Consider the following 24,799-nt stretch of genomic DNA (forward strand, 5'->3'; position numbering starts at 1 on the left):
GCAGAAGTGCCCTGAAGGCACCCAAGGCTTTTCCAAAAGCCTGTGAAGGAGCACAGTTTTAACAGCAAGCTCTGCATCCCAACAAATCACAAAAAGGCCCAAGTGCTCGGGGTCCTGTTTTTCCAGGTTGCACTCCCACACACACACCTGAAGGCAGTGTTGGGTGTATCTCAGACACTAGTGAGTGAGTCCATTCCACCTGCCCTGTACCAAATCATCCTGCAGCCACCCTACCTCCAGGCAAGGGTAAATCTCTTTGGGTTACACAGCAAAAAAAATAACTGTCCATCTCCTGTGCTTCAGTCCCACCACCTTATGTTACCTAAAAGTCTTTAACGTAACATCTGCTGTCAGTCTTCACATTTTAACTCTCCTGCCAGGCTGCTTTCTAAAAGCTTTTAGCTGCACTTACTGATTTCTTGGTTTTTCTCAGGGAAGCCAGTATTCAAGGAATGGTCTGACTGGCACAGAGAGGAGCTGACCTTGCCAGGCACAATAGACCATATGCTGAATTCCAGCATTGAGCTAGCCAAAATACCTAACATAGAACATGGGATAAGAACATTTTATACCTGGGAGGACATTTTCTATCTGAACACCCTTCCTGGACTTCTCAGCTGTTTCCCATTCTGCGGGGCTGATGTGCCCAGAAGCAGTAAGAGGTATTTCACTGCCAGTTTTGCAGCTTCTTTCTCTCATACATCTCACTCATTTGGAATGATAATCTGGTCTCCAACCATGCTTCCAGAGTGCCTCCAGATATTCTGTACTGCATAATGACTCTATGACCCAGGTCCTGGAAATGGAACAAGATGGGATTCACAATGCAATGACCCAGCTTTATCTTCCAGACAGAAAAAGAACCAGACCCCTTGTTCCCAATAGAATCCTTTTGCTTGGCTTGTTACCCAAATACCCAACCCACCTGATAACCTGCAGGGATCCTTGACCCCTGCTGAAGGTGGCAGACAAGAGAGCAAAGATCTCCAGGAGCTGGGTATCTAACACACCCCATTAACAGAAACCTTCTGAACAGTTTTGGTTTCAAAGAGATTAAGGCACACTTCAGTAAAACTTAGCTCACATGCTGGGGCTTCATATGGCCCACTGACAACTCAAAACTGGTTTTCATATAACGAGGAGTATCCATAAAATAAAAACTTCCATTCTTTCCCTTCACAGTCTCCAATTAATTTGTCTGCCCTGTTCCACAAATAAAGCAACACTCAGCAGCCAAATAGCTGCAAGTCAAGGATGTTTGATGTATATGATGCTTTTCAAGGAGGATTTAAGCAGGCTTTATTTAAGCTGGTTTTATTTAACATCAACTATACACACATAAAAACAGAGACACTTTCCTAACACAGCCTTCAGCCTTACACTCCATCTGCTCAGCTACCATCCTGTCCCCCACCATAATGCCACGCAGGTACTTCCTCATTAGAAATCCTCACTGCTAGAATTGCCGAGTCTGAAACATTAATACAAACTCAGGTGCCATGTTGTAGCAAAGCTCCTATCTGTACATGCAGGATGAGTTTGAGTTGAACCTGTCTCATGAGATCCAGGTCATGGTGGCAAAGATGCGATGTACTGCCTGTGTCACTCAGCTTTGGAGTGCCTCCATGTTCTGATGTGTGAGTAGACATACCGGCCATGTTCAGCTTGGTGTCAAGGTAAGATCACCTCCAACTCATCCCAGACTCTTGGTTTTTATTGAATACAATTTTACTAAACTTTAAAGTGAGATATCTACACAAATAGTGGAAAAATATGTGGGAAATAACTTCAGTGAATAAAGCAACCTTCCATAGAAACCAATGACCATGTTTTCCTTGATGAAATTTCCTGCCACTCAAGTATACTCAACTTTGCTACAGCTTTTGTTTAGTTTTTTTTTTTTCCCCACAAACTGCAGTAATCACCCAAGAAAAAAGATGATATTCAGGTTCAGATAAGTCTGTTCCTCACCAGTGCCATTGCAGTTCCAGGTCTCTCAATCTGCTTTCATAAATTTTTCTCTGCTACTCTTGTGTAGAAGACCCACAGAGGCATCTGAAACGCTCATCAGAAAGCCTGACACAGCCAGTTAGAAACAAATGCTTCCTTATTCTCCACTTATTTAGACCTTGCTACTGGATTGAGGGATGAACCCTGATCCAGTGTCCCTACAAAAATCCATGAAATTCCTAGCTCAGTTTTCTCTCCCATGTGGGTGCTGTCTCCCAGAAGAGCCAGCAGCCACAGGGAGCCCCTCACCTTTTCCCCGAGGCAGCAGAGCCCAGCCCAGCCCACATGGGAGTGGGCACAGGGCCCACCAGCAGATGAAGGTGCCTCACTCTCCCCCCAAGCAGTCTCTGCTACCTCCTAGCAGCTTCCAAACTGTCACAGTGCTGGGGATTCAAGCCATTCATCTTCAGTCAGAACCAGGAACACGCTCTGTCACTCCAGGTTTTCAGTCCTTCACTCAGGTTCAGCTGCTGCTTAGGGGATGAAGGCATGCTCTGCACAAGCAGCTTCACTGCTGGTCCTGGGACCTCAGCAGAGATTTCACAATGGCAAATATGGTGTTTGCTCGGGAGAGGCTGGTGCTAAAAGCAGCTTCTTGCCTCCAGTTATGCATGTGTTCAGCTCTGATCATTTCCTTTCTGACAGAATTGTTTTACCACAAAGGATCTAGAAAGGAGGTGCAGGGAAGACAAATCACAGGCAGCACAAGCAATTAGTGACTCATTTATGTCACACTAAGGCTCCAGTTCATGAATGACACCCTGAAAGAATACAGGAGTCAAACTCAGCCTTATACCCACTTAACTGTTCAGATGGATAGCCTGGTACGTCCCAAACTTCCAATTCATTTCTGCAGTTTTCAGTTTCCAAAACTCATGCATGATCCCAACTCCATAAAGAAGACTGACAGGTTATCAAGAGTGATTTGAAAGACACACATGCTCTTTCTAAAATAGAGAATCTCCTCCTAAGATTCATTTTTATATTCTGGCTGCAAAAAAAGCATCCTTTTTTTGGAAAAAAAAAGGATGTGCCATGACCAGCAAGCTATTACTGTTATGAGTAATAACCAATCACTCTGCTTTCGCATGGATGTTTGTGCATTTTATGCTGAAGACCTGCACTAACACCATGAAAGATAACTTCCCAAATCTGAAAAAGTAACTACTGGATCTGTACTTAGCTGCTCTGTGGGTCAGTGCTGCGAGGCTCTGGCCATGCAGAAGGACCCCACACCTGCATTTTAAGCGAACAGTAACATCTCTCCTGAGCTTATCCTGCAGAGAATGGCAACTTCAACCTCCAAAACCCAGCCCTTACTCAGCCACATCTCTCACAATGAAGCTGTAGGCTCAAACTGTAGGTTCACACTGAAACACAACAAGGGGCTCAGCCTGGAGACAGGATGCCAGAACCCAGGAGGGTCTTGTGCATCTGCTGGACCACTTGAATTCAACTACCAAGAGTCCTTCCATCTCAGTGCCTCTTTCCACTCTTGAGGCAGAAAACACCGTGAAGCTTCCCTAAAAATCACTGAGAAAGAATTTAAGAACAGCTTTCTGGCACTCTCTGAACCACAGCACACATTTCAGACCCTAGGGACACACAGTCAGTGCAGATATAATAACTAGGCTGTGGATTCAGAGCATGGCTCTTCAAACCCCAGCTACACCAGCACAGGTTCCAATTACCAACCTTAAGTTAACAATGAATGCAAGAAGGGGCAACCTTTTAACAAGATAATTTTTGCCACAACTACACATTAAATAAGGAAAAGGTTGTTATAAATTAGTCCACTTTATCAGCTGGCAGAAGAATTTGCCACAACGGCAAAACTGATTCTTGCTTAGCCTGCAAAACCTCACTGATGGCTGGCAATAAAGGGAAAAGAAAACCCGGGGATTTTTGTTCTGATCTTCTTCAGCACTCAACCTGCAATAAAAAGTGCTGCTTATGCTAAAGAGTCAGGAATAACCAGAATCTGACCCCACTCAAACTGCATTTTCATTCCTAAATTGATATGTTGTTATGCAATACCCTTCCATGCTTTTGGCTGACCACGTCTTCAAAATCTACACCTTCATTAGCAATTTAAAACTGTCAGGAGTCCACAAATAATGGAGCTGTTGGAGCTGATACACGTTTTGGGGAGGGGAAAAAAAACCAAAAAAAAAAACCAAAAAACCAAGACCCCCTATAATTAGGGGGTTGATGAAAATTTACTTAAACATGGAGCAAATGGACAGCCTTGTATTACTAGAGACTAAACACCATATTCTTTCTCAGTTGCATGCTCAGCATAGCAGCAACTAAGTACTACATAACAAAAACTTCCGTGTTTTAAGAATGGAAAAAGTTTCCCAGTTCTCTCCTTTTGCAAAACCTACTAGAAGGACCCACTGAAGCAAAAGGAGAACATGAGTGTGAAGACTCTTCAAAGTAAAATGTTTTCTAAGTTTCCTATGAAAACTCCTTCAGAAGTCCTTTTGCAGTCCTCCACTTTGACTCAGAACACTGTCAGTCTTAGCTAAAAATTACAAAGCAGCTTTTTTTAAAGAAAAAAGTAACAATACCCACAGGTGATGAGGCCGAGATTTTCACTTTATGCTAAGGGCAACCTTTAGCAACATCTCTCAGCTATAAACAATGAGTTCCTCTAACAGGAAGAATTGCACCATCACCACACACCCTCAGACAACTCTGAACTTGCAGCTCCTGCTGTGAGTTTGGGAGGGGGAAGGGGGAATTCACAAAAACAAACCCCAAAAGAAAGAGTGACCATGAATGGGCTGTACAAGCATGGCCTGGAGGAGTGAAGCACCTCTCACCGCCTGCACCAAGGCAGGATGCTCTGACACCCCATCTCCTCAAGGCTGCAGACACTGGAACACTGGGACACTGACTGGTGAGAACTTCACAGCTTCTCCAGAAGAGCAAAGCAAGTCATAATAAAAACACAGTGGTGTGATGCATTTTTGGATGCTTCCCAGAGCTCCTGCACAACCATAACCACCTTCTGTCAAGTACAAACTCACTAAGGGTGCACCACAGTGCACGGTAGCCAGACCTAACCATGACCTGCCTGGGCAGGAATCCTTTTGAGTCACTGCTTTCACAGGTAGATGACCAATTAAAGCCACTTCTATCTAAATAATAAAAAGCCACTGTCCCACCCACATTCCATAGAAGCAACAAGAAGGAACCTGGTTTGAGAAAAAGGAGTTACTGCTTAGATAGTCTTTTTGGGGAAAAAATATTTTAATGTAGTAACACAGCTATTTACTAAGTAGAAACCAACTCACATCTGATTAAAGACACATTTTTCTCTCTCCGCCCCTTCTTTTCACCCCCAGGAACAGGAAACATGACAAACCTACAGAACAAAAACCAGATGAGCTAAAAAATCCTGTTCCATTGGCTTTGCACCAGCATTTTGCCTCTGGTTCTGCTGAACACTGCACCTTTCACTGACAGCCACTGACTTTTCCCTAGGCCCACAATAATACTCTGTTAATCAAATAATCATATTCAAATTGACTTAACCAGTCCTATAAACTAAGTAAACCAGCTGAGAACACCTGACACTAAAGTACTGATGCATAAAGACCAGAAATTAACTTTCTGTCCTTGAGGTTATACGCTTTGAACCCTCCACAAGTTATCTGCATTATTCCGTTTTGCTACAAATAAGCCCTCTAGCTTTTTTATTTTTTGTACTACTCTTCTTGGATTTTATGTAATTATTTTTTTCTCCTAACCTCCAGCTAGGAGAGAGGGGAAAAACCCCCTGCTCACAATCATACTGCACTCTTCTCTGTACCTGTACAAAGTCAGAGGGCTGTGACTAAGGACTCTACCAGCAGCGAAGTATCATGGAGTAACAAACACAGGCTGCGCCCATTGTCCAAAAAGGCTTTTCTATATCTGCACTTTCAGGATGCACTGTTTAATGTTACTCAGGAAACGTGTTTCCAGCTGCAAGGGCAGTGGTTTCTAATTAAACACATCTTCCAAAGAGTGGAAGTGGCAGGAACTACAAAGCCATACTTGGTACCAACATTTAAATCACTCCAGAGCCTCTCATAAAGCCAAACCAGATTCCTGCTTTTCACTCAAAAAATATTCCAAAAAAAAAAATCTTTCATTTTACTTGCAGCTTGTATGAAGTTGTTAAGCTCACAAGGTTTCTAAATTTAAAAGCCATGAAGTCATCGGCTGAAGGTGATGACGGGAGAGCTGCTCTGCACCTGCAGCCAGGATTGTCAGAGCCAGAGGCCATGTGGGCTCCTGGCAGCACTGGCCACTGCGGCCACCAGGCACATCTGCAGAACAGCCAGTCCAGGCTCCAACTGCTGCCTCAGGAAACTCCTAAACTGCTGGACCCTGGCAGAGAACCTCAAGAAAGTAATTTTACTTGTTTGCTCTTCTCTCGTGGTTTTATTGCTTGTTTTACTGCCTGCCTGTTGCTTTCCCTTTTAGGGATGGTTTTACATACTGCCACTACCCAGGAAAAAGGTGGGGGAGGATAACAGGGAGGTAAGATAAATAATGATAAATGACTGCAGGGATCAGTAAAAAGAAAAGTGGCAGGGGTCGGTAAGTACAATCAGAGAATCAGAAGGAGACCCCAAACCCCATCCTGGAGCATCCATCACTCCACAAAGGCATCCAAGAACCAGAGGATACTGCTCAAGAGTGCAATAAGCAGAGCTCCTGGTTTATTCCCCCCTTCTGTTGTTGCTACCAGTCAGCTCACCCAAGACCAGGTGAAGGGCTTGTAACTTAGGGCCTCAGACAAGGGCTAGACTAATAAAAAGTTCATGGGACCAGTACAACCAAAACCTCCTGAGAAGGGACACAGCAGGACAGACCTCTCAGCTACAGCAATCATAACACATCTGTGCACTCTGTGCACCACTTATATTGTTCAACTTCTCACCTTTGAAATTAATAAATAATTGAAATTTCAGGATGCTTAGACTCCAAAACACCTGGACACCAGGTACTGGCTGGAATGAACGCTATGGTTTGTAAGTGAAGTTATTATGAGATGTGTCACTTGCACACACACCACAGCCCATCATGAATTATCCAGGATCAGGAGAAACTCTTCAGCATTGAGCAGGCAGACTCTCTAGGTCTTTAAGTCATGCTAAAAGAGATTAGTTTTACAAGTATACATTACAAGGACATACTTGCAAGAAAGAGGGCAAAAACTGGCAGCTTGTACATCTTGATTAGTTGCACTCACACCCACTTTCACCTTCTTGCTTCTGAGCACACTACAGCTCTGTCCTCTGCTGTTTAACAACACTGGCTCTGAATTCAATATTCCAGTCAATTAAAAAAAACATTTACCCACCTACAGCTTCAGCTGGAGATCTCAAGAGCACTTTGCTAAGATGAATACTGACCTGCTCAGTGTTACGCAGGTTAAACACCATTTTATAGGCACACAGCTCAGCCCTGTTTACATGAAAAATTCAACTGACCTTTGTGCCTCCGCAAAGCTACATTGCTAGTGCAGCCCTTGTGCAGACCATTTATTTAAGTGGATCTCCCGTATCAACCAGAGAAAGATATAGAAAAAGAATCTCCCCCCTAGAGCCTTAGATCTGCATAGATATCACCTCTACAAGCACCCAGAACAAAGTGAATGAAACTGAGCCCCTGAGGAAGTGGGAACAGCAGTGGAAGGCAGAGCATGGATAACCACACAAGCCATCAAGGCCATATGTTCCTGATGGCATTGACCCTTACCGACTTAAATGAAAAGTCACAAATTTAGTATTTACCTAAATGTCCTCTTGACTTCTGCTGAAAAACGGCAATGACAGAACTGTGTGGCCTACAATCTCCCCTCAGTTAATATTCAGGTAAAAAAAAACCAAACATTTTTTTTCTTCTCCCGATCCTTCAGCACCTATCAAGCTCATTAGTTTCAGCCTCTTCCTTACACTAGCTATTGAAGGCTACTTTAGAACAGCATGAACCAATGTGCCTCTTCTACCCTAATTTGCACCAAAATCTCATCTGCTCCACATCAACTCCTCATTTGCTCAACATCAGCTCCACACAGAAATTCTTCTTAAGCATATACAGTCATATGCAGATCTATTCCATAATAAGGCACTGATTGCTGAGAAACTGGGTGTTCTTTGGGAAAAACAGCACACCATAAGCTGAGGATCCCACATTATGCCCAATGCAATCCTGGTGCACACTGGCGCCAGTTCCCTGTCTGTTTCAAGCCCTTCACTACCAGGAGTTTCACTCACTCTCGGGCTGTAACATCAACATCCATCTGTCCTTGTGCCACTCCATGCAATAAAACAGAGCTACCAGAGAACCAGCTGGCCTCCAGCTTGGCTTCATGGGCACTGTTCCACTCTCTGCCTTGGTAATGGCTATTCCTCTAGCTATAGCTGGCCTCATGTTTGGTTTTTCCATTCCTGAGTTTATCAGAGAATGGTTTGGCCTGGGAGGGATCTTAAAGCTCATCACATTCCACCTCTGCCAAGGGCAGGGACACCTTCCACCAGCCCAAGCTGCTCCAAGCTCCAATGTCCAGCCTGGCCTTGGGCACTGCCAGGGATCCAGGGGCAGCCACAGCTGCTCTGGGCACCCTGGGCCAGGGCCTGCCCACCCTCACAGGCAACAATTCCTAATTCCCAAGATCCCATCCAGCCCTGCCCTCTGGCACTGGGAGTCATTCCCTGTGTCCTCTCCCTCCAGCCCTTGTCAATTGTCTCTCTCCATGTTTCCTGGGGCTCCTTCAGGCCCTGCAAGGCCACAGTGAGGTCACCCCAAAGCTTCTCCTCTCCAGGTGAACATTCCCAGCTGTGCCAGCCTTTCCTGCCAGCAGAGCTGCTCCATCCCTCTGCTCATCCTGGAGCCTCCTCTGGCCTGGCTCCAGCTCCTCCCTGTGCTGGGCCAGGGCTGGGGCAGCTCTGCAGGTGGGGTCCCACCTGAGAGGAGGTGGAGAATCCCTGTCCTTGATCTGCTGCCCACAGAGCTTCGGATAAGCCCAGGATACAGGCCCTGATCCCTGAATTGAAAACATTTCAGAAGAGGCTCTTGGGAGTCTAACTGATTAACAAGTAGCTGTCTCGTAAATTAGAGAAATTGTATCAGAAGGGAAACTCAGACTGGGGGAGAATTTCACTTTGCAAACTGTGTTAGTTTAGATCTGTGTATTGAATAATTTCTATCACTTCACAAAGCAGGGGGGCAAAAAAGGCTACTCCTCTAATTCCACCACAGATATTTATAAACACATATTAAAGGACCAACAGATGTTTTCTGTAGTACATCTGGGATTAACAAGCAAAAATATGTAATCATATTGAGAGAAAAGGTAGCTAGCTCTTTAAATCCATCAGTCACAAGGAATTATGAATCATATTTAAGTATCAGATTTGCCAACAGAAGAGTCTGGACTAACCTTCTGCACACCAGAAATCAGAGTTACACCCTGACTAGCAGATAAGGAGTCTCAGTCACTCAAACAGAACAATCCCACTTCCAGTTGCAGTGACCTCATTCCTCCTGCAACTCCTTCACCTCAGTAAATCTATCTGCAGCCAGCTCTGCTTCGTGACGCAGCAGGCCACCACTCTCAGTGCTTGTCTTTCCAGAGGAGCTCATCCAGTTAGGGTGCTAGCATTCAATTTTGTGGTAGCTCTATTTTAAATCTCATTTGCTGGATTAAAATAGTATGGAGCTAAAAGTAGTAATTATCAAACATCTGCACTTTCTCTAAAGCTGCAATGCTGTTTAACCAACATACGAGCTATAAAGTCACTGAATGGAGCCATTCCAGACTGGATGTAGAACAGTTCAGGTGAATTCCCAGAGCAGTAACGGATCCCATTCCTCAAGGTCATACTTTCAGCACTGAAGTTCAGCACAGGCTTCTGAGTGATGTCAGTTAAGGCACAACAGCAGGAAGTCCCATCCCAGGAAGTGTTCAAGGCCAAGGTGGAAAGGCTCAGAGCAGGTGCAGGGTTTGGGCAGGAAGGTGTCCCTGCCCATGGCAGCAGAGTGGAACCAGAGCTTTAAGGTCTCTTTCAACCCAACCCAGTCTGTGACTCATCATTATGATGAGTGACTGTCTCATAAGATACTGTTCTAACAAAATGACACTCAGTCCTCTTTTATTCATCAGGTTTCCTTTGGTGTCCAGCAAAGCTGAGAGACACCAGTAAAACAGAACGCAGCAAGTCCTGAACAGAAGCACCACGGCCACGAGGGCCCTCACTCTAGAGCAGCCTCACTGCCCACCTATGACGAGCAGGCTGGTTTGGCCATTGAGGATTTTTGTGATATTAACTAATTCTCTGCATAAGAAAGGTCATTTAGAAATCAAACATTAACAACAGATGTAAATTCAAAGTAGGCCTGAAGTCCCACAAAAGTGTATTTCGAGCTCATAAACATTTCTACTTAATGTGGATTCCTTTGCAAGATCAGTTTCTGGATCTTACAGCTGCAGAAAGAAGATATTCATGCTGCTGAAAAAACCACAAATTACTCTTCTATTACATCTTCCAGTTAAATTTATCAGACCAGCAGAAGCCCTATGAAGAAGCTGCACATTACAGTCTGTCCTTACACATATCAGCACAGAAATGCTGATGTTTCAAACCCTGAAAATCAATTGTGAGGAAAGTATTTACATTTGTATTTTAAAGCATCGATTTGAGCACAGGATTTCTAATCTCTACCCACTGCGCTCCCCCCGGCCACCTTGTATAAACTTTAAATCTCCAATGCAGAGGCCTATTATTAGAGCTGGCTGAAAAAAAAACCGTAAAGAATGAAGCCACATTGTTTGTTATGGAAAAGGTTAGGGCAAAGCCTTTCTAAAAACAAAACCTACTAAACCTTTGTCTGTTTCTGCTGAGAAAAGTCAAAACATTTCCGTGATGTTTTAGAAACTGCTTCTTTGAAAATGATGAACAGTGACTCAACATCAAAGTATGTCCTTTTAAACAACATGTTTCGATTCAGAAGGGTGAAATAAGTACAACAAAACACTTAATGAATGTGGCCTTGGTGCCTGAGACAGAGCAAAGGCTGCACCTAGTGTAAAATGAGCTAGGCTTTCACCTTCATCAACACAATCCTGCCTACAAACCAACCCAGGAACTGAAATAGACAACCCGAGAGCCTGGTGGAGCCAGCAGGACTGAGGAGTGCAGCCTCTCCCACCTCCCCAGTCCCAGGGCAGGAAAAACACAGGAAACCAGTAACCAGAGCACAAGTGACTGAAGCACCCAGAAAACACCTTGTGCACAACTCCCACCCCAAAAACACAATAGACAAAGCCAAAAAAAAGGAGGAAGGGCAGCGAAGAGCTCCCAGACTAGTTCAATACAGATAGTCCAGACACGCCTGGAGCCACAACGCCGAAAGCTGGGCTGAGGACGCGGTCACGGGGCTGGCAGCCAGCGGGGCGATCGATGGCCCTGCCAGAAGACACCTCCAGGGCACGGCTGGCCAGCCAAGGGACACAGGCAGGGAGCCGTGCCTTGAGCGCATCTGACTCTTCACTAAACATAACTGAACACGCACTTTCCTGCAAACTTCGGCCTGAAAGATTTTAGGCGTTTTGAACTAGCAGGAGCAATGAATAACAGGCGGGTGCCTGCCCAGGGACCCCAGGCCACAGGCAGCAGACACAGCACGTCACCCAGGAGCGGATGCGCTCTCTCTACTTTTTGTTTGGGAAAAGTAGCACGAAACTTCCTGTCAGGGAAGGAGAGGCTCTCTCGCCTTCCAGCACAGGAGGGGATTAGCGGTGGGTGTCAGAAAACGTGGCGGAGCCAGGCGGGGCCGCGGGGTGCTCCCGGCTGTCCGTGTCTGGGATCAGCAGCACGGCCGGGGCTGGGGGGGAGTTGCTCCGGCTGCGCCGCCCGGACAGACCGCGGGTCCGAACGGCACGGGGCGCTCCCCGGGGGCTGCCGGCCGTGCCCGGCCCTGCCCGCGGCCGGGGAGCGGCGCCGGGGCGGCCCCGGCCGCGCGGGGAGGGGCCCGGACACCGCCCCGCCGCACCGAAACTTCGCCGGGAGCGGCCCGGCCGCGCTGCTCCCCCGGCAGAACGCGCTCGGCGGCCCCGAACACCGCGGGCCCGGCCCGCTCCCACGCGAGCGCAGCCGCCCCAGCCGGGCCCGGCTCCCTCCCCACGCGCCGCCCGCTCCCATCCTCCGCCCCGGCCCCGCGGCAGCGCGGCCCGCGCCCGGCGCCCAAAAGTTTCCAAGTGCGAGAGCCGCAACTTTACCGGGGCAGAGCTGGGCTGGGATGGTGGCGGCCGCCCTGGCTGCGCTCGGCCCCGCCGCTTTGTCCCGTCCCGCGGAGGAAATGGGCTCTTCCGGCGCCTCCCCGCCCGGCCCGGCCGCTCTTCCCGGCACCGCCCGCCGCGCCGCCCCCGCGCCCTGCCGGCGCCGCCCGCCCGCAGGTGAGGGACGGCGGGGACGGGGCACGACCGGAGCCCCTCACCCCGGAGCCCCTCACCCGGGCAGGACGGGGGGTCCTCTCACCCCGGCAGGGCACCCTAAAACCGCCCAGCTCCGCAGCGGAGCCTGGCACAGCTCCCTGTTCCCCTCGGGCCCTCGCTCCCTGCGCCGATGGGCAGTCTCCCTTCACAGCCCTCCACCGGCCGGCCCCAGCCCAGGCTCTTAGGATGCCACTTTTGAGGTAGAATCAACAAATTCGACCTTAAAATCTGGCCTTGTCCTCCTAAGCGCAGCTAACCGAGGCTCTTTGCAGAGAGGGGGAGTGATAGATGCAGGGGTTTGAAGGAAACAGAGGGAAAGTTATAGGTGGGCTCCCCCTGGGTTTGTGAATTGGTGTTTTGTTTTGAAAACCCAGATATTTTCACCCTCCTGAGAGCTGCTGCTTTTAGGAAAAGCCTTGTTTTCATCCAGATGCCTCTAATAACGAGACTACAGGTGAGAGGAGATCCCGGGGTACAAGCAGGGCCACAGGAACCCCTCTAAGAAGAGGGAAGGATTTGGGAACCCAACCCTGACCTGCAGAGGCAGGTCTGCAGGTGGAGAAACTTGTCTTTATACGGTAATTCGTTTCAAAGTTTTCTTTGAAAAGTCTCAGTGAGCCTGTTGCGAGAGAGAGTGATATTTTACCCTGCAACAAATTACTCTGGGACTTTCTGTGCTGTGTTTTGAGATGGTTTTTAATACAAATCTCTCCACAGAACTTACACTTATACTGGATTGTGAAGACACTGGATAAATTGAATACATTTCGTGACTCATTTGCCAGCAGTTCTGATACCTGAATGTAGCCACTCCATTCTTTGTTATTAAGCAAAAAATAGAGAGATTGAGTAACCTACAAGGAAGATTTATTCAAGGTATGTAACTGAGTGAAGGGGTGGCCCGAGGTTAGTGGCACAGCGCAGGTGACCACACTGTGGTCAGGACTGTGACTTTCCTCCAGATCCTGGTTCAATGGGATTTGCAGGGCTGTGTTTGCCATATTCCTACAAGCCTTTCCTGCAGGAACACTGTGTCCTGCAGGGAATTAGATTGCATTTTTCCTTCCTGCAGATTTAATCCAAGAAAGGGATCCAAGACAAGGAAGTAAGCAAACTACTGTTGTTTTATAATCCAGTAAGAAAATAGGGATCAAGAGCCCAGCCTTGTCAGTGAGTGAAATTAGTCTAAAGAATGTGAGATCTGTAATTATGAAACTGAGATACAGGTTATTAAAAAAAATATGCAGTTCCTCAGTGCCTTAACAAACAGACTCTCCTATGGAAAGACATGGAAAACAGATTTTTTAAACTTTGTTGTATTTCCTGCTTATAGCAAACCATTAATATTTGGTGTCAATTGCACCAGGGATCCAAACTACTCATTTCTGTCTGTAGCCTACTCTCAGTAAAAATGGAGTTTACACTTCAATAGCTTGCTTTCTTTCATTACTCGTTTTAATATCATGTCTTGGCCTCCTGTGGTGCCTTCCACATTCGGCAGTTCTGTGTGCCTCACATCCTTTCAGGACAAAATGTCAGATTTTAAAAAAAAGTCCTTTTTAAACCTACAGATTCAAAAGTAGAAGGCCTGGAGTTGTAGAGAATCACATGTTCTGCACTGCACCACTGAAAAGTCAAGGGAAAAGTAGGAGATCAGCTGCCAGCTCTGTTGGTTCGTGGAGCGAGTTAAAAGGCTCAGCAAACAAAACATAAAATTATGTAAAAATAGAGCCAGCTAGCTTGAGATTGGACTTTGTCTCTTAATTAACAGCTCTCTCTGAATCACAGCACTGGGCTCTGTCAACAAGACTAAAATGCAGGGGGAGTTCAGACAGGCACCCAGCAACAGTAGCTCACACCTCCCATCCAATCCATGTCATTGGCAGCTTGAAATCTAATGCATTTTCTGAAATGAGTTGCAAGTCTGCTGCTTGACCTCAAATCTTCCTGTAACAGTGTTTGTGGTTTTGTAATCCCATTTTCCCGGTGTTTTTTAAAATGTTTTTCTTGCCCTTTTTCACTGGGTGAAAACGCAGGGTAAGCCAGGGGAGAGGACAGGGAGAGAGGCGAGGTGGCTGCACCGACACCGGGGTGGTTTTTTGTGTAGAATCAACAAAGGCTGCCGGTCTCAGGCGGTAAGGACGATCCAAGGTGCTGCGGGGCTGGCGGCTGCGCGCTCCTGGCAGCCTGGCCCTGCTCCTCGGTGTGTGCACAAGGGCAATCCCTGGCCAGGGCCACCTGGAGATGCCGTGTGGGTGTAGCCACCGCAGGGGAGCTGCATTTTCCTGTAAATCCTGGGCCGCGTGTGTGTAGGAAGGGGCTTGTTTATGTAGCACCTGCTAGAGCTCCACTGTCTGCCAGTCCCAGTGAACATGGCGTCTAAATAATATGCCTCACCTGGAGCTGGATTTTCTATTTTTGTAACCATGTTGCTGAAGGGGAGTGTTGCTTCATGCATCCATTTGTGCTCCATTTCAAAATGTTTGTTTGGTCTCTGTGGTTTTGTATTTTGTTTTGAGGGAATTTTTTAAGTGGTTTTGTTTTGTTATTTGTCAGAAGTAAGTATTGCACCTCTCAAAGACAGGACTGCTGGGGCAGGAGGTGGTGAGGGGATTGAGAGGGATGAGAGAATGAAGGAAATAAAAGAATGAGGAAAAGATAAAGAATATTGTAATGGCAAGCTGAAGGTCCTGCTGGAGGGGCTGAATGGGCAGCAGGAACCAAGAGAGGAAAAACTCCAAATACTCTAAAGGAATCTCCAGGTTGAACTAGCAGTGGTTGAGGCTCTCTGCAGGCTGATATGCTGAGGGGTGGGGACAGCCCCAGGGCAGCCGTGCTGTGCCACCAGCTGTGTGACTTGTTTCCTCAAACAACCAGGGGGTTACAAACCCGAGGGGACCAGGGCTGCCAGCAAAGGGCAGGAGCAGAGCACGGACTCGCAGCCCATGAGCTTTGCTGTAGGGGTCACCCCAAAATGCAGCCTCCCTTGAGAAGGGGGGCTCTGATGAAGTCAGCAATGTAGCAAAGTGACAGAATGAGAGTCTGGCACCAGCTCCTGGGGGCTCTCCAGTGCTCATCTCAGAGGTCTATGCAGCTGGGAGGCATCACCATTCCTTTTCAGGGCTCAGACACATAAAGAACTAAGATTGTCTCGCAATATCCAGCTAGGAATGAGCATGTGTACAGCCAGAAATCAAATTCTAGTGTCCTGGGGGAATGCAGTGGACTCTGGAAATGCTGGTAGGTGCTGCTTCTGGGGGCACTGCAGGTACACAGCCTCAGCTGTGACTATGACACCCGCCTTGGTGAAATAAGCCTCAGTCAGGAGGAGAAGGGATTTACCAGCACACCTGCAGCTACACTGGGGCTCCCTGGCGCCGCTGGCAGCACAGGATCAGACCTAGTTGATGCTGCAGTGCCTCTGGGGTCAGCACGGGTTCTCTGGGAGCTACAGCACAGCCACCACCATGCTCCTGGTGCCAGGGCTGTGCTCCCCATCACTGCCACCCTCCCCAAGGAAAACTGTCTGCTAGAAACATGCCCTGGTTCCTAGTTAAGAAGCCACTGGATCCTGAGTGAAACACTCTCTTCCAGCACTATTAAATGCTCCTGGGCCCTCCAGAAAAAAAGAAGCAATCTATAGTGCCAGCATGGCCAGGAGCAGAGGGGCTGTGGCATGGAGCAGCATCCCCCTGCATACACACTACAGCACATGCCTGTGCTGCCTGAAATAAACAGGCAGAAACTGTAATGAGGGGCAATTATGCCATCCCAAAAGGCTCAGCATGAACTGGGTTCACTGGCTGCTGTTCCTAGCCCAGTAGTTTGCATTCACCTCCAGGTTTGCACAGCCTTTGTGTAATAAACTGTCATAGCCCCGGAGAAGGGAACATTCAAAAAAGCGCCCCGAGGCAATGCATAGCAGAAGCCTGAGAATCCTCCTGCATGAGTCACTGACCTCCACACACTGCATCTATTTCAGCCTTTAATTAATAAGATTTTACATTTCTATGGCATTTTCCATCTGGAAAGATCCGAAAATGCTGTAAAGACTAAGGAGTGTACAGCACCATAGAAATGTGGTTCCTGTAGAGGTGGGACTGTGAGAGCTTAGCCAAGGGCACAGGGGAAAAAGGTTCTTAATTTTAAATGCAGCCTCTGTTACGTCACAGAGTTTTTCATCTCTGTGGAGAACAGACAAAAAGATTTTAGTTTCTAAGGCACTGCTTGAGTAAATAACATTGTCAATTGCTTTTGTAATCCCGGGGGTATGCAGTGCAGAACAAGTACTGGGTGATTTTAATTTGGGGTGTTAAAGGGTCACCACCTAAACTATGGATTTGTACCATCATTGGATTGAGGCTTTCCTGCCTCCTGATAATTTGTTCCCAAATGTTAGACACAAAGTAGAAGTCAGTGGAGGAAACAAATCCCACGCTGACAGCACCTTACCCTGCATCCGGAACACCGAACCCTCGCATGTTCCCTGAAAGCTCAGCAGGATCGTGTAAGGCTTCAGCAAGGTCAAAACCAGCCCCAAGGAGCAAGTGGGGCAATGGAGAAAACCAGGAGGAAAAAGCCCTCCTGACCCAAGGTTGATACAGCCCCCGAGGGGAGCCAGGGCTTTGCTGGACCAGCACAAATCCCTGCATTTTTATTTCTAAACAAGTCCAATCAGTCTGCTCAGCAGATGAGCAGGGCCTGGCTTGCATGAGGGCAACCGAAAGGACTGTCAGCCACAGCTGGCATCCCTCTTACTAAGGACTTGGCCAGAATGGGCTGGGAGCACTTGACCACAAAGAGTTTTCAAAGGAATGTCAAATTTCTCTTTTTCTCAGTGTGATTCTAAACTATTTTTATCTACCTCTTTCTGGAAGAGAGACACGGGCATTGCCACGACCAGTCATAAACTTTCATTACTTCCCGAGGAGAAATTGCAGGGAAATTACAGGCTAGTGCACTCTTTTTATGTCTCTCCTGCTCCGGGCATGTCAGCACTGCTGCATTCCAGTCTACCCCCAACACATTCCTCCCTGCGAGTCCCGTCCCCTCCCCGCCTGCTGATGGACATTAATGACCGCCCTCCGTAATTAACACATTGAGCACCGCTGTCAGCACGAGATGAGTCCCCAGCGCTGGACAAACACATTGTGTGTGTGCAGGGTGGGATCAGTCCCGACTGCCCCTCCACCCCAGCGTGCCCCGTGGCACCTGAGCTGCACCGCCCCCTTTGCCAGGTGAGTGGGGGCACACGGAGCCTGTGGCTGCACCATTCCTGGTGTTCCCTGTGGGAAGCCCTGAACTCACACATGCCATGCAGAGCTCCCTGCTGCTCCTCCAGGCACGCAAAGCTGTGTGGAGAAACACCCGTAATCCTTCTCATTTCAGCATCTCCGAGGAAGTGTCAGTTATTAATTATCCCTTTCCCATAAAGACAATACCTACAAGCAGTTTCTATACTGTTGAAGGATTAGGGAAACTGAGGCAGAGCAGATGCTCCAATCCCTGCAGCTCCTGCCCCAAGCTCATCTCCCTGCCATTCCCAGCCCCAAGTCCAAGCACTGTCTGCAGTGCACCAGAGCTCCTTGAGCCTGGAAAGCCCACATCCACGTGGCTTTTTAGGCATGGAAACTTCATCCAAAGGGAGAAATTCTGTCATCAAGGTGAAAAGCATTGCTACTGAAATGTGATCAAAGAGAGAGTTATCAACTTAAGTGTACTCAGGATTTTCTGTTCCAGACAAAATTATCAACAAGAAACCAATCTTATAAGGTAGCTGCTATTGATAGGGAAATAAAAGGAATACAGTTCTTACCAGACAGACCTAAGTTGCTCCAAATTGCTGTCAGCTTGAAATATCTTGCTGGTAATTTGTTTCCAAATTCTTTCTCCCTAAATTTGATTTGTTGCTGTACAGTGCATGATCTATTCTGCACAGCACCTCAAAGAGCATTCCTCTTGAATCAGGGTTGTCCTCTCCCTGATTGTTTGTGAGCTATCACTTCTGGGAGTTGGCAGCCTTTATTATAAAAAGGGACATCATTGCTTAAAAAGCAGACTTTTGTCTGAGGCTGTAGTATCTGCTGCCCCTACAAATAGCAGCTGAGATTACTGGGAGGAAAGTCATCAAGGAAAAACACTTTTCTTCCCCATCTTTGAGCTTGTCCACATGGACTAGTGGCCACTCTATGTGTCTGTACCCTGGGGCAGGGGAAGGATGGGGCAGCATTTTCTAACAAGATGTGAATAAATCCTTTCACCAGGATCCCTTTTAACCAGGATAAAATCCCACCTCCTGTGGTACTGTAGCAAGAGCAGGAACATCACACCCAGCAACTTTTTTCTGCTGATCTCTGCTCTTTCTTGTGTGAAGGTGGAAGAGAGAACTCTGACTTATGAAGTATCCTGCTGGGTTCAGTGATGTCTCCTACACTGTGTGTCTGGGGCTTTCCCAGGCCTCTGAGCAATCGCCCTCAGCTCTCCAGAGGATTTATTTCTGCACACTTGACACAGAGGCAGAAATGTGAAACTCCACCTCACCTCTCTGTCAGGATGCTTTCAGCCTGCCTGTGGGTAACAATGAGGAGAGCGGTAGCCTTGCCCTGGCTTTCTCTTTCAAGAATAAAAATGTGTCTTCTCCTGTCCTTTCTCTGCTTAACCCACTCTGTCCAATGGTTTAAGCAAATTCAAGGAAATTCTTGTTTGGGGATGAGGAGCTGCCTTAGCTTATTTATGTGGTTTTAAGGTGTGGGCAGAACAGAGAGACTTGGCTTCCCAGAAATAAAGGTTCTCACTCATCTTGTATATATGGCCACATTAGATAAAAAGAAGGAAGGTAATTCTAGATCTTTCTGGGAATGTATGGGCAATTTTAGCCTATTTCTGCTCTCCAGCTTGTTGGCAGTATCCATAGGTGACATTGCTGTGGGTAAGGCACTGCAGACACTATGTCAGGCACTTCAGGTCACCCCAAGAGCTCATGCTGCACCTTGGACAGATCTTGGTACTATCCACAGCATGGAGAGAAATGGAGAATTGGGAGCTGGTGGAAGGATTTCACTCTACCCACGCAGGCACTGGAAAATTAATAATTGTTGCACATGCTCGAGAGCAGCACAAAACACAGTGCTAATTCAGCTGGCTGTAATTCTGCCACACAGTTTACTCTGACATTGCATCAGGGAAAGCTCCACTTAAGCAATTGTAACTCACTGAAAGGATGGAATTAAGAAAAAAGGAGAAGGAACATAAAACTCCCACTATTGTAATTTTCAGAAAGCAATAACAGGAAGAGCCAGTTAAAAGGCCTTGAGGCTCTGAGCTGTTATTCCTCCCTGGAAACGAGCCACGTAATACACAGAAAAACCCTGGACTGTGTGTGGGGCTGCTCCGTGCCCACCACGGGGGTGTGGGCCCATTCCTGGGGCACATGAGCCCATTCCCATGGGCAGGGCCCTGCAGAGGGCTCCCTCCCCACCCCGGCTGTGGCCACCCTGCCATTTCCTCTGCTGTGGGATGCCCTGGGCAGACAATCCTGCAGCTGCTCCAGGGCAGCCTCTCCCAAGGGCCGCTGCTGGAACACCTCTGTCTACTCAAGCACAGGTATTGCAGCAGGGCTGCTCAGGAGCCAGCAATTTTTCCTCTTTGTAGGAGCAGGCTGAGCCTTTCCAAATGCAGGTGTCAGCCAGGCAGGAGCAGTACAAATCAATCTCTCACTGCTTAAAAATATATCTGTATACCAGATCTGAACCCTTTCCTCCAGAGTCTCGTGGCAGAAATGGAGTTTTAAAATGCTCAATTATTTATAGCTGAAATGCTGGGGGAAAAAAATAACCTCATTTGTCGTGCTGGAGCAGAACGTGCTGGTCCCCATCACCCACTGCTTGCACAATGCCTGAGAGTCATGAGATCTGGACAGGGGGATGAGGAACAAGGAGCAAGAAGTGCCTGAAAGCAGTGTGCCAGTGCCCCAAAGCAGAGCCAGTTCACTCAGGGACATGGTCAAACCCAAATCATGACAAGCCTGAGGTGTCCCAACTGTTGCTTTCATGCCTGGGTGTTAATTATCCCAAATTAGGTGGAGTGGGTGCTTCCTTAAGTACAGCCTTGTCCTGGCAGACCAGGGGAAGGGACAAGGTTTGTAGACCCACCTGTGTGGAAGGGGTGCTTTGGAGAATTAACAGCTTTTTAGGAGGGAACCTGTGTGAGTTCCTCCAGAGGAGGACTGTCTGCCTAAACTTGCTTTTGTTTTTCTCTCCCTGTGTTTTGGCAGAGCTGCTGCTTGCCAAGGGCCTGCCATGAGGAGTGGGCACTGCAGGTCCCTGCCTGGTGAAGGAACACACCAAAACCTGCAGTCATATATGGTGGGAGGAGCAGCAAGAGGAGAGGAAAAGGAAAGCAAAAATCAGAGGCCAGAGGATGTAAAGACATCAAATGTCACATGGCTTCTGGATGGGGATTGGAAGAATTTTCCATGACTTTAGAATGGAATTGAATCATTACAGCTCTGTAGAGCCTTTCTCCCTTATTGAAATCCTCACTGGTGCCCAGTGCTCATAGACAGGCAGGAGCATGGGGAGAATGAGGTGGAGGGATGGTTTGGAGCCAAATTAAGTATTTGTGTGATTTTATCTAGGAGAGGACAACCACCTCTTCTCCCTGCTCCCTCCTGGGGAACAGACTTCATTCTCCCTGTCCTGGAGAACAGGGGTGTCAGGAGGGCTCTGAAATCCTAGTGCCTTGCGCTCAGCTGCTTTGTGGTGCATTGCACTGAGCAATGCTTAAAAACCTCAGGGATGATGAGGAAAGTGCCTGTATCCATGGCAATGCTCTGCAGCCACATCCTTCCCCCCTGCAGCCCTGGCCAGAGGACCTGGAGCCACCCCTTGTCCTGTAGCAAGCAGGAACTGGTCCTGTCACTTGTATTGTCCAGGGGTAGAGGACACTTCCAATCTGAAGGAAACAACCCCTGATAACTTGCAGCTGGTCACCATCTGGATCACCAGCCAGGTGCCAACATCTCCCAGGCGTTAGAGATGAGCAATGAGATGGTGGCTTGTTGCGGTGTGATGTCATGACTTACCTCAGTTTCCCCTGGTTTCTCCCTGAAATTTCCTTCCCCAGGTGAGTGTCAATCACCCTTCCCTTTCCCCACCCTTGACCCCTGCTGGGCACTGTCTGTCAACCCAGACATTCCAAGAGGAGCATCGAGTGATTGGCAGGTTCAAAGGATGCTCTCCACCCCCTGGGGGGCCATTGGCCCACCCAGGTGTCCCTCTCACCTGAGACCCCCTCCCCCTGTGCCTGGTTGGTGCTCCCTGTGTTCCCTCCCCTGCCCCTGTCCCCAGGTAAAAGGGCAAGCAGAGCACGGGGTCGGGTGTTCTGCTGGAGCGTTCTGGTGGGAGAGTTTAGTGGAGTTATTGCAAGATTCAGAGGCCGTGCCACCAAAATAAAACTCTGGATTAAAAACTCTCCATCAGCACCAGCTCCTTTCTTCACCTCGCCTTAAGGGTTTCTCCAGCTCAGGGAGGCCTGAGGAGTGACCCCCTCAACAGCAAGCTCCAGCCCCAAGCTCTGGAGTTCAGGACATGCCCGGACTTGTCCCCACGTGCCCAGCTGTGACCGCAGGTACCGAACAGCATCTCTGGGGAGGAAGGAGCACAGGTGCCGCTGTTTGGCTCAGCAGCCGAGGCCCGACAGACCAAGGCAGTCCCGTCACTAATATTGGTACACTCCAATAGCTGCTGTCACAATTAAGGGGTGAACATTATGTGTATGTTTTTGGTAGATGTAGAATTATGTTACTGCAGTGTGTGCTCTCCCTTGCATTGTTGTCACCGGGTGGCCTTGGTACTCAGGGTATTTGGGAGGGTTGGCTCGTTCCTATGGCAACACCTGACCTCCAACCAAGGTGTAAGAAAGTGATCTCCAGCTCTGGACTTTAGGAGGGGCTAGAGGTATAAAAGGGGGAGCATCCATTTTGAAGATGAACATGTGGCTGGTAGTCATGAGGGCTCTCAGCGCTGTAATTTTTCCTTGTTTAGTCCTTTTGTTGTAGTTTTTGTTAAAGTTTAATAAAATTTTAAAAAGTGAGCAGTCATTTCTCACACAGGGGTTAAGGGCAAAGGTACCATAAGAGGACCTGCATGAAGGCCCTTTTGCTCAAGCTCTGAGACAAGCCTTGGCCTGTCCATGGGAGCATCACCTGTCTCTGAGGCCTCTGTTCCTTCTTGCACGGGAGACTTTGGGCCACATCATGCAGCAAAACCAGTAAAAGTTACAGCATTTGACTGCTGAGGAACTGGTGGCTTGGCTTCCAATTAGGATAAAGCTGTTTAATTCCTTCCCACCTCAGCACTACCTTCCTGCACAGCCCCGTTACTGAGGCTGGCACACAGAATGTTAGGGATTAATGAGACAGGTGATTAAATGTAGTTCTGATTACATCCAATCCCGTGAGGATGGATGTGGAACTATCCTGCTGTGAATTAAGTAATAAAGTGGGAAAAGGTAGAAAACATAGCAGGGCAGTGGTTCTGTTTCATTAACACCCTCATGCCTGCCAGTGCTGGCACTTCTGCCCAGTGAAGGTGTGATTGCAATGTCATTTTGGGACCCCTGAGCCAGAGCCAGGGACAGGTGCTTGTGCAAGGACCAGCAACAGGATCAGGAGGGAGAAACACGGCTGTGCAGTGAACTTCTGCCACTTCCTCGTGCTGATATTCTGAATAAAAATCCCATCTGTGCCACACTTTCCCCACTTTCCCCCCCAGCACCTCCTCTGACACTGTAGCTGATCCCTGGGAATGGTGCAACAGGTACTACCTCGTGGTGCAGAGCAGCAGCACATATGTTTAGGACAGGCAGATTCCAACAGTACCTCCATACCTTTGCAGAAGCTATCCAAAATCCTGTGGAAGTCTGGCAGTAGGGAGGTTGGGAAAAGCAATAGTAAAGACCTTCTAGTGAGAGCACTTCAAATCCATGGCTCGCAAAGGACAGTGGCAGCCAACACCATTATCCCCTACTTACAGATGGGAAAACCAAAGAAATTATTTGCCTTGTGTAACCCAGAAGTGCTGGGAATGCAGCAAGATCCCAGACCAGGGGAATCTCAGTCTCTGGACCATAAGTGAGTCCTCAGATGTCAGCACCAAAGGCTACAAAACCTGAGCCCTGCTGGCCAGCTAGCTGGTGCAGCTGGGGATGTCTCAGTGCTGGCAGGTCTGACAGACAGTTCTGACTGCCCAGCCCCACACCCTCCGCTTCACTTTTATCCCTTCCAAGGATGAAAACTTTCTGTGAGCACCACTAAGATCGCTGAGAGCAGGTCACTCCAAGCCGTCCATCTGCCTGCAGGCAGGCACAGAGTGCAGGCAGAGCCCCCTCCGGGCAGGAGCTCTGAAACACCTGCCTTTGTGCTCTCCAAAACCTCCTGCTGCCCCGTGTGCTGACCACAAAACAGCTGAGTGTTGACTGCACAGCCCCTGGAGTTCAAATTCCCATTTTTTGCCTGGCACTGGGGCACTTTATCCACACCCTCCTCCTGCTGCCAGCTCTAACACAGTTACAGGGGAGCACTCAGCCCACTCAGGAGCAGAGCAGCTCACTTGTAAACTTCATATAACTTGAGGTTTGCTCAGAGTTCATGCCCCAGGTTGCAGTTAGATGGAGTGAAGCAGTCCCAAGTGCTTCTGATGGATATAAAAAGGATATGCAATCAGACGTGCACTTAAGCAAGTATATTACCAAGTTAAATGACTACAGTTTTACTAAGCTAATTAAAAATGGAACAAAGCGATGATCAGATTAAGGTCATAATTAATAACTCTATAGGTTCAAATTATCCAGTCACCCAATAAATTCTCCATGTAATCAGAGGGAGCCACAGCTGATAACTTGAGGGAATTTGTGTCCTACTCAGAGGTCTTCAGGAGGCAAGAGCTGCCTTTGGAGCAGTGCCTTCAGCTCACTGAGGTTATGTGCTAACCCTGCTGCCCAGGACACTTTCCCTGAGGCTTCTGTGTCTGTTCCAGGTTGCCTCCTTCAAGGGAAGCGAGAGGACTCAGGAGGGATGAGAGCTCCTCGGTGCCCACCTCCCAAGAAATCAGGGCAAGAGCCCCACCCACCAGCAGAGTGGTGTCTTGCCATGGTTTATCCCCAGTTTTTAGCAGGGATGATGCTTTCTAAGGAGCCTAGCATTTGGTTTGTGCTATATTTACACTCGGTGGTTCAAGACCCTCTTTTTGGGTGCTCTCCAAGTGGTTGAGCTCTGACATCCCCCACCAGCTG

General features: G+C 48.1%; 1 protein-coding gene and 1 long non-coding RNA gene across 7 annotated transcripts in view; one reads left to right on the top strand and one right to left on the bottom strand.

Moving 5' to 3' along the window:
• CTNNA1 (catenin alpha 1) overlaps positions 1–12,444 on the bottom strand; it is a 117,624-nt gene extending 105,180 nt beyond the window's left edge. Inside the window, exon 1 of one of the 3 annotated variants that reach the window (XM_064387996.1) lies at positions 12,293–12,444. Coding sequence is in view for 1 of the 3 variants with exons in the window: in XM_064387995.1 (XP_064244065.1) it covers positions 573–699 (127 nt within the window). In the remaining 2 variants the exon portion in view is untranslated. Of the gene's footprint in view, positions 1–572; positions 720–9,898; positions 10,038–12,292 lie in introns of those variants that run through there. The other 2 variants (XM_064387997.1, XM_064387995.1) reach the window with 2 other exon arrangements.
• A 47-nt stretch (positions 12,445–12,491) lies between these two features.
• Positions 12,492–24,390, top strand: LOC135280219 (uncharacterized). 4 transcript variants are annotated; one of them, XR_010347245.1, is made up of 3 exons: positions 12,492–12,708; positions 12,939–13,086; positions 13,226–14,252. It is a non-coding gene; the product is annotated as an uncharacterized LOC135280219 (long non-coding RNA). The 4 variants fall into 4 exon arrangements; XR_010347244.1 differs by lacking the exon at positions 12,492–12,708 and adding an exon at positions 20,781–24,390 and having other exon boundaries at positions 12,715–13,086; positions 13,226–13,384; XR_010347243.1 differs by lacking the exon at positions 12,492–12,708 and having other exon boundaries at positions 12,715–13,086; positions 13,226–13,384; positions 13,581–14,252.
• The last annotated feature ends 409 nt before the right edge of the window (positions 24,391–24,799 follow it).

This window comes from Passer domesticus, chromosome 13 (assembly GCF_036417665.1).
Source record: "Passer domesticus isolate bPasDom1 chromosome 13, bPasDom1.hap1, whole genome shotgun sequence".
In the NCBI taxonomy this organism is placed as follows: domain Eukaryota; kingdom Metazoa; phylum Chordata; class Aves; order Passeriformes; family Passeridae; genus Passer; species Passer domesticus.